The sequence below is a fragment of the Nerophis lumbriciformis genome, linkage group LG05 (genome assembly GCF_033978685.3).
Source record: "Nerophis lumbriciformis linkage group LG05, RoL_Nlum_v2.1, whole genome shotgun sequence".
In the NCBI taxonomy this organism is placed as follows: domain Eukaryota; kingdom Metazoa; phylum Chordata; class Actinopteri; order Syngnathiformes; family Syngnathidae; genus Nerophis; species Nerophis lumbriciformis.
The window spans coordinates 49,874,876-49,889,283 of NC_084552.2; the positions used below are offsets into that span (position 1 = coordinate 49,874,876).

The 14,408-nt window shown below is 41.3% G+C and overlaps 1 protein-coding gene across 1 annotated transcript in view; it reads left to right on the forward strand.

Annotated features, from left to right (window-relative positions):
- snd1 (staphylococcal nuclease and tudor domain containing 1) overlaps positions 1-14,408 on the forward strand; it is a 272,862-nt gene that overhangs the window by 41,955 nt on the left and 216,499 nt on the right. The window contains exon 11 of the mRNA XM_061959499.2: positions 7,938-8,039. Within this exon, the coding sequence (XP_061815483.1) occupies positions 7,938-8,039 (102 nt within the window). The remainder of the gene's footprint in view (positions 1-7,937; positions 8,040-14,408) is intronic.

The following is a 14,408-nucleotide window of genomic DNA, read 5'->3' on the forward strand; positions in this document are numbered from 1 at the left end:
AATGTAACTTTTTTTTATTCTTAAGTTTTGCACATCACGGTCTTGCTGTCAAACCCCTCAGGATGCACACACTGGCCTGCAATCTAAGACCTTAATTAAATGTGCTCAAAAAAGTGGGAATTTCATTAAAAAGTTGCTGTCGGCCCCCCGCTATCTTAGTACACCTTGTAGGAATCGTTTTTTCTTTTTAATCATTGAAAATATGTGGAAAACATGAAACTAACCATGAAAAATATTGTTAGATAATGCCGTCAGACCTGTGTTAGCGGCAAGGTGGCCTCGAAGATTTCCCCCGCAGAGAAAAGTAATATAGGCTTTGTCCATAGCCAGTCCAGGCATCATGTCCGGGCCTGGGCGGGCTGCAGGCTATTTATTTTAATTGAGTTTTATTTTATTTTTTTTACATCGGAGCAGGGAAAAATAAGATAAGGATTCAAAACAAAGGCACGTTGACTTAGACGATAACATAAATAACTGACATGTTAAAGTATGAATACGACACAAAATATTGACAGAAACAAAATCTAATCATATTTAATTTCGTCTTGTCGATGGGTGGGACAAGTTCGGACTATATCCAATCACAGCTCTTTAACTGTGTACATTGAAAGGGGTGGGGGTTAGTTATGAACGAGAGCCAATCAGATGCTTTTCATTGTCATAAGGAAGTTGACGCCAAAACCAAAATATGTGGCTTTGACATGTTCTACAAACTCCGTTTCCATATGAGTTGGGAAATTGTGTTGGATGTAAATATAAACGGAATACAATGATTTGCAAATCCTTTTCAACCCATATTCAATTAAATGCACTACAAAGACAAGATATTTGATGTTCAAACTCATAAACTTAATTTTTTTTTTGCAAATAATAATTAACTTAGCATTTCATGGCTGCAACATGTGCCAAAGTAGTTGAGAAAGGGCATGTTCACCACTGTGCTACATGGCCTTTCCTTTTAACAACACTTAGTAAACGTTTTGGAACTGAGGAGACACATTTTTTAAGCTTCTCGGGTGGAATTCTTTTATGGCGTCACATTAGTGCCAAAAATCCGAGCGCATAAAAACTGTTATCGCGCGCTGATTCTTCACTTCGTGCGCGCGCGACACCCTTTTACGCGCGCATGGTGCCTTTCTGTGCGCGCGACGCCTTTCTGCGCGCTCTCTGTGTACTCCTGGTATCTCTCCTCGCGCTGTCATGTTTCTTTTTGGCACTTTGGGGGCGGGTATGCTTAGACGGCCCCTTCTTTCTGATTGGTCAGGCGAAAAATGCTGAAAAATGCTCAGAGCCAATCAGAAGTATAGCAGGGCGGGTCATCGTCAATATGTATCAAGATTTACGGAGGAAGAAGTGGATAAAAAAATGTCGCGCGCTGATGAAGGTTATTTCATACCACATAAACACAATACAGGGTAATACAAAATGTGACCCAAATAAATAATAAGACAACAAACACCATAATCACATATTTCAGACAGAACTGGTCCACCAGCAATAACATCCAACCATAACATTATTTTATATTTTCACTTCTTCTTGAACATTTGTTTTCTAATTTATGGAATTTCTTTTGATTCAGCCATAAAATTAATGAAATAATCTTTGAATTTTGTTTTTAAAATGTTAAAAATAGCCTTTTAATAATGTATTCTGAAACAGTTTAAAATAATCAGAGAACTGACTAACACTGACCCTACACAACTATGTTGCACAATTAAGTCTTTTTTTTTTTAAAGCGAAAGAGGTAATTTCAACAGGTACAGCATCCTATGTCATATCTACATGTAATAAGATTTGTAACAAGGCAAACCGTTTGTAAATTGGTCGAAAATCGAGCAAGTTATGGTAATTTAATTAGTACATGCACCATTGACATCAATGTAATGATTGAGCGAGATGTCCGAGGTAAGATGGCTACAACGTTGCTACGCTGGAGAATGATTGGTCATATGAAAAATGCTCACAGCCAATCAGAAAGAAGGGGCCGTCTAAGCATACCCGCCCCCAAAGTGGCAAAAAGAAACATGACAGCGCGAGGAGAGATGCCAGGAGTACACAGAGAGCGCGCAGAAAGGCGGCGTCGCGCGCGCGCAGAAAGGCACCGCGCGCGCGCAAAAAGGCACCGCGCGCGCGCAAAAGGGTGTCGCGCGCGCGCGCACGAAGTGGAAAATCAGCGCGTGATAACAGTTTTTATGCGCTCGGATTTTTGGCACTAATGTGACGCCATATTCTTTCCCATTCTTGCTTGATGTACAGCTTAAGTTGTTCAACAGTCCGGGGTCTCCGTTGTGGTATTTTAGGCTTCATAATGCGCTACACATTCTCAATGAGGGACAGGTCTGGACTACAGGCAGGCCAGTCTAGTACCCGCACTCTTTTACTATGAAGCCACGTTGATGTAACACGTGGCTTGGCATTGTCTTGCTGAAATAAGCAGGGGCGTCCATGGTAACGTTGCTTGGATGGCAACATATGTTGCTCCAAAATCTGTATGTACCTTTCAGCATTAATGGCATTTTCTTAAACCGTTCAACAATTTGCTCACGCATTTGTTGACAAAGTGGTGACCCTCGCCCCATCCTTGTTTGTGAATGACTGAGCATTTCATGGAATCTACTTTTATACCCAATCATGGCACCCACCTGTTCCCAATTTGCCTGTTCACCTGTGGGATGTTCCAAATAAGTGTTTGATGAGCATTCCTCAACTTTATCAGTATTTATTGCCACCTTTCCCAACTTCTTTGTCACATGTTGCTGGCATCAAATTCTAAAGTTAATGATTATTTGCAAAAAAAAAATGTTTATCAGTTTGAACATCAAATATGTTGTCTTTGTAGCATATTCAACTGAATATGGGTTGACAATGATTTGCAAATCATTGTATTCCGTTTATATTTACATGTAACACAATTTCCCAACTCATATGGAAACGGGGTTTGTACATGGTAATATGTGTACGTACACCTGGGAGAAAGTGAACAGAACACAATTTATTTCTCTTGCATTGATGCCCTCAGGGGCTTCACGGTGGCAGAGGGGTTAGTGCATCTGCCTCACAATACGAAGGTCCTGAGTAGTCTTGGGTTCAATGGAGTTTGCATGTCCTCCCCGTGACTGCGTGGGTTCCCTCCGGGTACTCCGGCTTCCTCCCACTTCCAAAGACATGCACCTGGGGATAAGTTGATTGGCAGCACTAAATTGGCCTTAGTGTGTGGATGTGAGTGTGAATGTTGTCTGTCTATCTGTGTTGGCCCTGCGATGAGGTGGCGACTTGTCCAGGGTGTACCCCGCCTTCCGCCCGATTGTAGCTGAGATAGGCTCCAGCGCCCCCCGCGACCCCAAAGGGAATAAGCGGTAGAAAATGGATGGATGGATGATGCCCTCAGCAGGCGAGTCATCAATCGTGACATCTACACATCTGTAAGTCAAATCTATTATTTGCTGCTATCAGCACTGCACCCAAAATGGATTCCGTGCCAAAAGTGAATTTCTGCCGCTGCGCGGCAGGAGCCGGTATCGCTTTCTGTCCACAGCTGATTACTATATGTTAGACAAAAACTTATTTGTGGTAATTGTCACAATATATTTTTGAAATTATTTAAACCTTTATCATGTCCGATAAATGACAGACTTGGCCATATCTATGATATTAATGAGATTGTTAAAGGACTGGTTTTGATCCGATGTTGATGTGCTAAAACCATTTTCTTGTTTAGAAGCTACATACAATATTAACTGTTCTTTGTTCATGCACATAATAAATATTAATCAAGTGTTTGGATGTATTCATTTAAGAGAGTTACATATATAATAATGACGTACAATATACTGTACCGTTCATGTGTTGAAGAACCCTTTATACCCATATATGATAATAAAGTACATACTGTACTGTTTACGTGTTAAAGTACCCTGTAACAAGCTGAAATCGACCCCAAGCAACTTAGTGACTCAAAATACTATTTTGATATTGACTCATCTCATTTGTACATCTCCTAAGGATATTCTAGTAATATTTGCACAGATAAGATGTGTCAATATCAAAATATTACTTTGAATTCCTTTTTGGCAACCAAGAATACTTTGATTTAATTAACACATATATATTAATATTGTATGTAGCTTAAAAAGGTTTCATTATGTCTTCTTATTCATATACTCTTTAAAATGTTCTTGTAATCAGACCATATTTTTCGGTATATTAGATGGAATCTTTACATGAAATGTTTCGACTGTGGCCACGCCTATGAGAACAGCTGAAAGGCAACATGTCACAGTGGTCAGGTGACCCTTCTGAAGAAGACTGCAGATGACAGTCGAAACATGTCAGGTAAAGATTCCATCTAATATACCGAAAAATATGGTCTGATTACAAGAACATTTGAAAGAGTATTGTATGTAGCTTTTAAACAAGAAATAGGTTTTAGCATCGGATACAACAGTCCTTTACAAATAATACTATAGAAACTCTTTCATTTTTCGGACACGATAAAGGCGTAGATCATTTCAAACACATATCCTTACGATAACCAAGTGTTTGTCTTACACGTAGTAATCAGTTGTGGATTGACAAAGCCCCTGTGGCGGGGATACATTTTTGGCTGGGGCCCCCCTGAAAAAATTGAATGTCCCCCTTTAAATATTTTTCTGCGGGTCTGTCTACAGCCACCTTATTTATTTTTTTTACTTTGTATAACGGCTACTCATATCAAAACTTGCTACCATATGAATTGTTACTTTCTTCCATAATGTTAAAACATTTTTTGTTCCTTTGTCATGCAAATTAAGGTGTGCATTTTAGTGCCAATATACATTATTTGTACTGGACGCTATGTGCTTTTTGATATGCTAACTCATTTAAGTTGAAGCTAAACATGTGCTTACTAGGCTCACACACATTTTTTCTCTCTATTGTTTAATTCAGATTCCAAACACTTTATAAACGTTGAGACAAATTACAAATAACATCCAGGCAGGAAGTGTAAAGATCTGACAAGATAAAAAGTTTTTGTTGTGTTTGAACATTACTATTTCATTTGAGTGTCTTTGTGGATGAGTGCAGTCTTAACTCTCCACGAAAAATGAAAATGAATGTAAATTAAAAATAGCTGCCTACCTGTGTAGACTGGCCACTTTTGCATTTTCCTTTGAGTGGTCGCTTTCAGACAGGTTTGACTGTACTTTACTCATTTATTTGTATTCGACTTAGTGCAATACTACTTTCATTCAGCAGGAATTGTAACTCCACAAGTCTATTTCTTTAGGAAAATACAGTAAGTACCGAATTTTTCATAATTAATCCATTTCAAAGGTTCAGACAAAAAAATATAAATCGTTCCCAATAAGAATGAAAATACAAATAATTTTTTGGAAAAATCAAATATATGAACGCAAAACACTTTTTAGCAAGAATTTTACTTTTGCATCCAGAAAAACTATAATTAATAAGTGGTGAATAAAATGTGTAAATCAACATTTAACATTACTTTTACTTGCTTTGAAGACTCTTGATGGCAGAGACGGCAGTGAGTAGAGTGAGAGGTTAGAGGAGGGGAGAGCCACACAGATGTACTCTGCCTACTTCTGATTTTGTTTTTGAATTCAATGTCTCTCTGTTTTTTTTTATCAAAGTAAAAGTAGCAACTTTCTTTGTCTCCGTGGTGGCTTATTTTGCTATTGTACTCAATAAAAAGCACAGACTGAGTCACTGAAGCGTGGTACTCTTTGGTTGGTCAATCGATTCCGAAGAACGATATTCAGACAAACAGACTAGTTTGATACGTTCAGTGTTTGTCTATACAATAACCAGGACCGTACACAGAAATGATATGAATGAACATTGTTGAAAAGTAGGCCGTATAAAAACCCAGGTACAGTGGAAACTTGATTTATGAATCTAATTCTTGAAAAGTGTTCGTAAATGGAAAAGTTTGTATCGTGAAAAAAGTTTCTCAGTTACAAACAATTTAAATATGAATAAAAAGTCCCTATTTTAGTGAAGGTTTGTACACTTTGAACACAATATAAAGTGCTATAAAGTACTGTATAGCAAACATAACAAGGTGGTGATGAATCAATATTCCCTTTATTAACAAGTCAAAACAACGACTTGCTAAACTGCCCAGTAAGCGCTGCTCTGCCAACACGCAGACACACACACATAGAAGTCTTTTTGGTGCCCTTACAATCAGAAATCACAAATTTTATTAACTTGGACAACCATTTTGCTTTAACAATATCAGTTTAAAAAAGTAAAATATGCTTACAGTACGTTAACATCGGCATAAGTCATGAGCTGCTCCTTTGACAAAGGAAACGAACAGACAGATTCGCCAATCGAATTTGTGTCTGAGCGGCGCTCAAACACACACGTCAACTGTATATTCAAAACTTATGTTAGTTTCTTGTGTAGACAAAGAAAGAACGAGTAACAGTATATTTTTCTTATCTTTATTGATCAAATGGCATAATTGCCGCCGGGCTTAGACTTACTTTTGGTTCTTGCCTACAATGCCGAACCTTCTGGGCAATGTAGTATACAAACATTTGTCTTCTAGTTTTCATGTATTTATATATTTATTTTAACTTTATTTATCCAGTGTTAGACAATTAAGAACACATTTTAATTTACAATTCTGACCTAGAAAAGGGCAACATTTGCATTATAGATGTGTGATGATAATCTCTCATTGTCTTATTTACCAACAAAAATTAGCGCTATAGATCGCTCTTAACAGTTAACAAATGCTCTTAACGTGCGGAGGTAAATGTGTTGGAACATAAATTAATGTTAAACATAGAAAAACACTTTAAGTGTAAAACAAACATGTAGAATGTCTGCAACTTGTGGACGACAGAGCAGACAGCGGACAATAAGGAAGCCTTTGGTGGTGTTTTTTTTCTTAATTATTACCAATTGTATTATTATGTAAAATTAATCAAAACAGTACAGTAATATGACAATAATGTCTGCCATATGGTGTCTACTTTTAAGTTATATGGTATAACACATATACCAAATTTGTTTTCCAATTTTTGCTGGAAATGGGCCTTTTGAGGTTAAGGTTACAAGGAACACTTAAAACATTGATAACCAATTCAAAAGTTGATTCAATGTTATTGAGACTCAAAACATCGCAACTTTTGCCGAAATGTTCTGAAAAAGCGGCTGTGAATTCAGGCATTTAAGGCTGCAACAATCGCAAAACACCTTGTGAAATCCTGGAGGGACTGATTAAGGACTCGATGAACGAGGGCCATGTAAGGTAGAATCTTGGATGAAAACATCCTGACCTAAGCCAGAACATTAAGATGGGTTGTGGATGTGTCCACTAGCATGACAATGACACAAAACACACACAGTAGTGGTTCAGTAAGAAGCACATTTGGATCCTGGAGTGACTTAGTCAGTCTCCATTAAAATTCTGTGGAGCGAGCAGACACTTTGAGTTGACAAGTGACAGTCTCGAAACCTTCATGATTTGTAGAGTATCTGTAAAGAGGAGTGTAAATCTGTCAACATTCTAAACTGGTTGTGTGAGTCTTTGTGAGGCGGTAAACTTCCAAAATCCGTAGGGGATCAAACAAACACATTAGGAACACAAAGATCCACCATTAGAACGACATTAGATATGATTTTCTATTTCCAAATTAGTATTTAGATGTTTGCTTCTCTTTTGTTTGACAAAATAAGTGAAGCATTGTCCGCGAGGCAAGTGTTCTAGCTTCGTATCTCCTTGTTAGCACCTGTCTTTACTTTCACAACTGCACCATTGTCATTTGTTAAATTATTTTATTCCGCCTCTACGATAACACAGCACCTGTCACAGTGAGTGTGTTTGTGTGTGGGCCTCCTGTTGAAAAATGCAAGTGTCTTCTATTTGTGGCAGAGTTTGGTGCTTCTTCATTCATGTCCTTCTTTTTTCCCCTCAGGAGAAGAACAAGGACAAAGACAAGCGATTCCGTCCGCTCTACGACATCCCTTACATGTTCGAAGCCCGCGAATTCCTCAGGAAGAAGCTCATCGGGAAAAAGGTGATGTCCACAAACGACACAATCCATCTAAATAACGACTACATGTGCACAACTACACATGCTCACGCAAGTCTGAATAGCGCTATCATTTGTGGCTGTGCGAACAGGAAGTGCTCACTTGACGCCCTGGGGCTCGCTATTGGCCCCCTTTTAAACAAGCCGTGTTGATTTTCCCCTCTTGTGTCTATCGATCCGTCGGGTCTGTACACCTCCGAGGCCACCATCATTTACTCACCAGCACAACCGCGTGCTGAGCTAAAGAGTACTTGAGTTGCGCGCACAATGCACACACTGATGTTTGAACATCTGCATTGCAAAATGAGCTAATTAGATGCAATCAACATAGAATGCAAGCAGCTTTCTTGCATTCTATGAAAACTTCAATACAGAAATTATGTTTTCTGGCTGCACTTGCTTGAGAATTAGTTGAGCGCTTCTTGGGTACTGTTTATTTGCTAGCATAATACTTCTAACCCCGCAGCTGTTAATGTTCATCTGAGTGCTACCTTGACCTACTTGAGTTTCATTGGATGCAAGGTGGGTGCATACCACAGATTGCATTTCTTGCACTTCCCAACAAAGAGGCGAGATTTAGTCGACCCACTTAACTGTCATCCTGTCTCCCAACACTAAGCTCTATGGAGACAGATTTGGAGCAGGAGACTGCTTCCTCTTTTTAAAAGGTCTGTTTAATCTGTTTTTTTCACCGCAAAGACAAAGATGCTTCTTTTACGCTGGGATAATGAGGCTTTGACCTGTTGGATGTGGTTAAATGAGTCACCCTGTGCAAACTACAACAGCAACATCATTATGTCCCCTCACAAGATTGACCCTCACTGCATTACCTGTCTAAGCTGGGAAACAAGCACTTTTCCCCTGCAGGACATTACTCAGCGTTAAGTCTCAGTCTGGTAAACCTCAAAGCTTGCTTGCCATTAAAGCTGCTATTCATCATCCCTGTAAGGAAACTGCTGCTGCGATGTTTGATCCCTTAACAACAGCATCCAATTTGCACATTCAAATGTTCCTTTCAGCCAGTGTTTGATTGCTAAAAAGTAGAAGGTGATGGAGCTATTCAGTCAGTGCAAAACACCCTACAGCCATTGAGTGTATCCTACCAGGGCACAATATGAAGAAGTGGAGTTTAGATACCCTATAAAGCAACATTCTTCAACAGAGGTTCTGTGGAGGTCGGGAAATTTTTGGTTGATCAAAAAAAAAAAAGGTATATTCCCCAGATTGCTGAGTGGCGTTGGGTGAGGGGTGGCAAGGGTCGTGGTAAACATGACGTCTGCATATAATTTGCTAGGAATCATGTTTTCTTAAAAAAGCTAAAGAAAATTAAATATTTAAAAACAATCTGTTATTAACTTATAAATGCATTTTAAAACTAGTAGATATTATTTCTTTTATCGTTTTGCTCTAATTTTTAATTGTTGCTCGTTATTGAACAATGTACTTTGTTGAGAATTTTTCAAGTTTCTAGAGACTTCTCCAATCTTTTTAGTAACTTTTTACTCATTAAAAACGACTAGCAACAAATCTAGCATCTTTTGCTGGTGTTTAGAGACTCTTCTGTCCCTCCATGTCTCCGGCTAACAGCGAACTGCAGCGAGCCCTGCGGTCCCAAAACACTCACATGCTTAGTGCTGCTGCGAGACTTTTTTTTCCTTAAAAGCCGCCACTGTCCTCTTATTATCACATATTACACAGTTTGTAGATCACTGTCCGTGGGTTTATCTGGGATATATTGAAGTACGTCCACATCGCGGACACACTCGCTAAGCTACAGACAATTGCTTACATCATCTGAACATCCAGTTTAAGCAGTGATGTTCCGGTGGTCAAAGTCTTTTTTGGCGGTAGCCCATGGTCTTGAACACACCATGTTGGCGGAGAATGAGTAAGTGTTATGTGTCTAAGAGTGAAACACGGAGACAGATGTGTGTGCGCGGGAGGGAACATGTGTTGGAATTGGGCCGGTTGTGAGCAAAAGATTGGCAATAAAAGTTAAAAAGAGCGTCTGACTTTGTGACTTTTTCTGGAGGCTACATTACATTAAATGACTTTAATTTGTTTTCACGTAAAAACCCTCGATTTTAAGGTGTGACGGGATTTATTTTGGCGTAAGGAGAAACCCTCTTCCCCCATAATTTTTCCACTAATGTTAATGTCTTTAAATACACATTAACATTGTGAATATATAAATGGAAGTAGAAGATGTCTTATAGTCAGCAATGCTCACACTCTTTCAAACAAGGTGCCACTTTATTCACCTGTCCCTCCAACAAAGAAGTCCCCATCCCGCCTGCGCTGTCAGGTGTTTTGGATCGTAAAAATGGATAGTAGAGAGAGAATGAGTAGAGATGATTACCTTCAATATCAGAATCCACACTTTACAAGTTTCATTTACAAAAATGTATACAGGATATATACGTAGGGGTCCCCGCTCTATCTATCCATTAGTTTGAGGGTCCTCGTCCTGGAAAATGTTGAAGACCACTGCTGTAGTCAGTGTGCGGCAAGGTTCACACCAGGCGGCCCTGATGCCTTTTAGTTGTTTTGTTTTTTTTACTTTAAATTCATACGGTCTAATCAATGTTAATACAGGTTTTTCTTTAAGATAACAAGAAAATGTTGTGAATAATTAACTTTTATAAAATCAAAAAAACATTTGTCTTTAAAATACACGTGCCTATCCTTCTGCAGGAAAGCTTACTTTGTTCTAAAAGTATGATCACTTTGTTTTGTCTGAAAGTCCAGTTTGGAGAAGATTTCAAGATTTATTATATAATCCTCCATCTTGACAGCCACATCCGAACATTAAAATAACTTTTTTGCATTTGACTTCCCGTGCCCCTAATACGGACAAGGGGTATATAAAATTAATGAATGGCTGCACATTACTGTTACAGCTTGTATAGCAGAATAGATTTCAACAAAGCCATTATTGTCTAAATATCTGTCAACACAAATCACCACTGTTATCCAGCACGTCTTCAAGCCTCTCGAGCTTAGAATTCTCTTCCACTCTACTATGATGACATCACTGCTGGATGTTGGACACCTTGCACTCCTCCACCTTCCTTCCTTCCCCAAGACGGTTCTCCTTCATACTTGGACATTCCGCCATCCTCAGCAAAACACTTGCCATCTTGCTCCTTGTCATGCTAGAAAACTGCCTTGTGGCCGAGTTACTGCTTCACAGTGCATGTTGGAATTCATGTCTCCTTCAATGAACTGGAGCTCCCCCAGTGTCTGCAGCACTGGTGCAGCCCAAGACCATGTCGGTAGAAAGATTATCTTGTCTTCTCACTTGTTACCGGCTATTTAGACAATAATGGCTGTGTTGACCGTTTTCAGTGTATAGTACATCTATACTGCCTTACCAGCTGTACACTGACTGCTCTCAAGTGTATTCATTTCTATAGTACTTCTAGAGAAGATATAGTGTCATAAAAATGCTGAGGGTTGTACTCACTTACTGTATATATTCTACATCCCTGCCCTCTTTTGAAACGGTCGTGTTAGCACGGTGACATAATCCCAAAAAAAGCATGATTTGGCTAACTTGATATTAAGTAGAGCTTCTCATGCGCTTGGGTCTCAGCCTCAGCAGAAAAAAAAACATCCAATGGAGTTGTTGCATTAAGCCACTTATCAGGCTTGAGCACATTCGGATAATCCTGCGGGGCTCAAAAGTGGCTCCTGTTATGCAGCTGCTTGCGCTTTTTTGCCGCACTTGCTTGTTGGTATGCACATGATGATGAATGCATGCGCGTCCGGCTGCAATAAAGAAAGTTGATTTTTAGCTTGAGGTTTTTCCGATCTGACCGTCGTCGTGGTTTCAAATGCAGACTGGGATTTCTCCATCCTCTAAACTCAAATGTCACATAAAACATCCGAATCTTGCTACAAATACGTTGTCGCGTGTCATGACGTTTTGTTCCATCCATCCATCCATCCATCCATCTTCTTCCGCTTATCCGAGGTCGGGTCGCGGGGGCTGCAGCCTAAGCATGGAAAACCAGACTTTCCTCTCCCCAGCCACTTCGTCCAGCTCTTCCCGAGGTGTTCCCAGGCCAGCCGGGAGACATAGTCTTCCCAACGTGTCCTGGGTCTTCCCCGTGGCCTCCTACCGGTCGGACGTGCCCGAAACACCTCCCTAGGGAGGCGTTCGGGTGGCATCCTGACCAGATGCCCGAACCACCTCATCTGGCTCCTCTCGATGTGGAGGAGCAGCTGCTTTACTTTGAGCTCCCCCCGGATGGCATAGCTTCTCACCCTATCTCTAAGGGAGAGCCCCGCCACCCGGCGGAGGAAACTCATTTCGGCCGCCTGTACCCGTGATATTGTCCTTTCGGTCATAACCCAAAGCTCATGACCATAGATGTTGGATTTAATATGTGTATTTGTTATGTGTATATGTATTTATGGCGGACTTACCTGGGACTAGGCGGGGCTACCACTGACAGGGGACCATGTCGGTAGCTTTAAAAATGGCGTCATTGTTTCATTTGTAAAAACAGCGTGCTTCGTCACCAGCATACCCCACTGGTAAGATCATTTGTTATGTCCGCTTTGCTGCAGAGGAACCCTGAGTTGCAACGACCATCCTTGGGGTGAATGTTCAAGCACCTGTTGCACACACCATGGGTCCTTAGGTGAGACTTTCTTTTTGCCAGGTCCAAGTCCCTGAAGGTTTTGCAAGCAAAAAGTCTTCCAGTGTGTGTTTCGTCACCACAGACGGAGCATGCAGATTGTGGCTTTGCTGGAGGCCCGCGTTGACCTGCAGTGACCTTGGAGAAAGCCTTCTTCGCCCTCTTTGAAGTTTCTATTGGGCATTTCTCAGAGGGAGTATTTTCAGGAAGGCTCGTTTCCAACTGGTCCAGCTCTTCAAGAATGACCTCCTGTCTCTTTAGGAATTGAAGAAGACACTCAAAATGGTTCTGATGGGCGAAACCATTGGTGGGCACATTCTTGTGATCCACCCATTTCTCCTTTAGGAAGTTCGGTAGCTTACTCTCCAGAGACTGTGCCACCAGACGATTTTTCATAACATCCTCTTCACCCAGGATGAGAAGGTTGCTTAGGGCCCTTTCCACTGTCTGGATTAGCTCAATTGCTCTCCTAGGGTTATTTCCTTTTACAGGGGGCAGGCCTTGCACCTCACTCGCAATCATTTGGACAATCCTTGCCTTATTCCCATATCTGTTATCCAAGCGTTGGAACATTTCCTCAGCGGACGCACAGCTGGACAGGACTAGGTCCTTCTTCACTTTCTCACCGAGGCTAGCTAGGAGATGGAACCTTGTTACACCTGCCGTCCTCAGTGGGTTCCCCAATTGCTCCAGTTCTCCCCATTCAGCCTTCCAACGATAATAATCTGTTATGTCACCAGAAAACGTGGGGAGACGTGCTCTCTCGAGGGGGAACTGATTTCTGTAGCCGTAACCTCCAGGATACATGTCAGGGATGCCTCGGGGAGCACTCTGGGTCATCAGCGGTGTGCTAGAGGCATTTGATGTGGTTCCAGTGCTGCCACCAATTGGTCCACTAAGTGCCTGGATTCTGGCACCTGAAGCTGAGATGGTTGTTGGGAGAGGATTGGATGGAGCAACTTGGGTGTTGCTGCCTGAAGGAAGTTCCTCTTTGAGACTGGGACCGCTAAATGGGGGCTCTGTGAGACTGACTGGGTTGAGCACGTCCTGCGCCCTATCAGACTTTTTTTCTTGTCGGACTTTGTCATCCATATCTTCATTGGATGACTCCGTGCATCTTGGGTCTCGCCAGCTATCCTCCCAGTCTCTTACTCGGCGCCACAGAGCTCGGACCTTCTCCTTGAGCATCTTTGTGTTGGCATATGAGATCAGAGCATCCCAGTTCCTGCATCTTCGCTTGAGCTCATTGATCCTCTCTCTGGGGGTTAGCGTTGCAAGAAACTCTTCCTGCTGGCTGGTTAGGCCAAGAGGCCTTTTCACTACTTTCGCTGGGACTTTACTGCAACCGTCCCTTTGAGTGGCGAACCTGGGGCAGAGCAGGTAGTGGTGAGCCTCGTCTTGCCGGCAGTCCCAGGTAAGTCTGCCATAAATACATATACACATAACAAATACACATATTAAATCCAACACCTCCCACTTAAGTTCCTGATGTCTCATCCAAGGAACTTACACCACAATCTAGAGACCCCACTTCTTCTCCAAGGGTCATCTCCTTTCCTCCTGGGGCACACATGCCACATTTGCAGCCCCCACATTGAGGGTCGCACGCTGCCCCGATGCTGTCCCACCTGAACCACTCTAACACTTCCTTGTTAGTTGTAGCGGTGCTGCTGAGGACTGTCTCTTCCTTTGTGAACTCGGTGTTTGG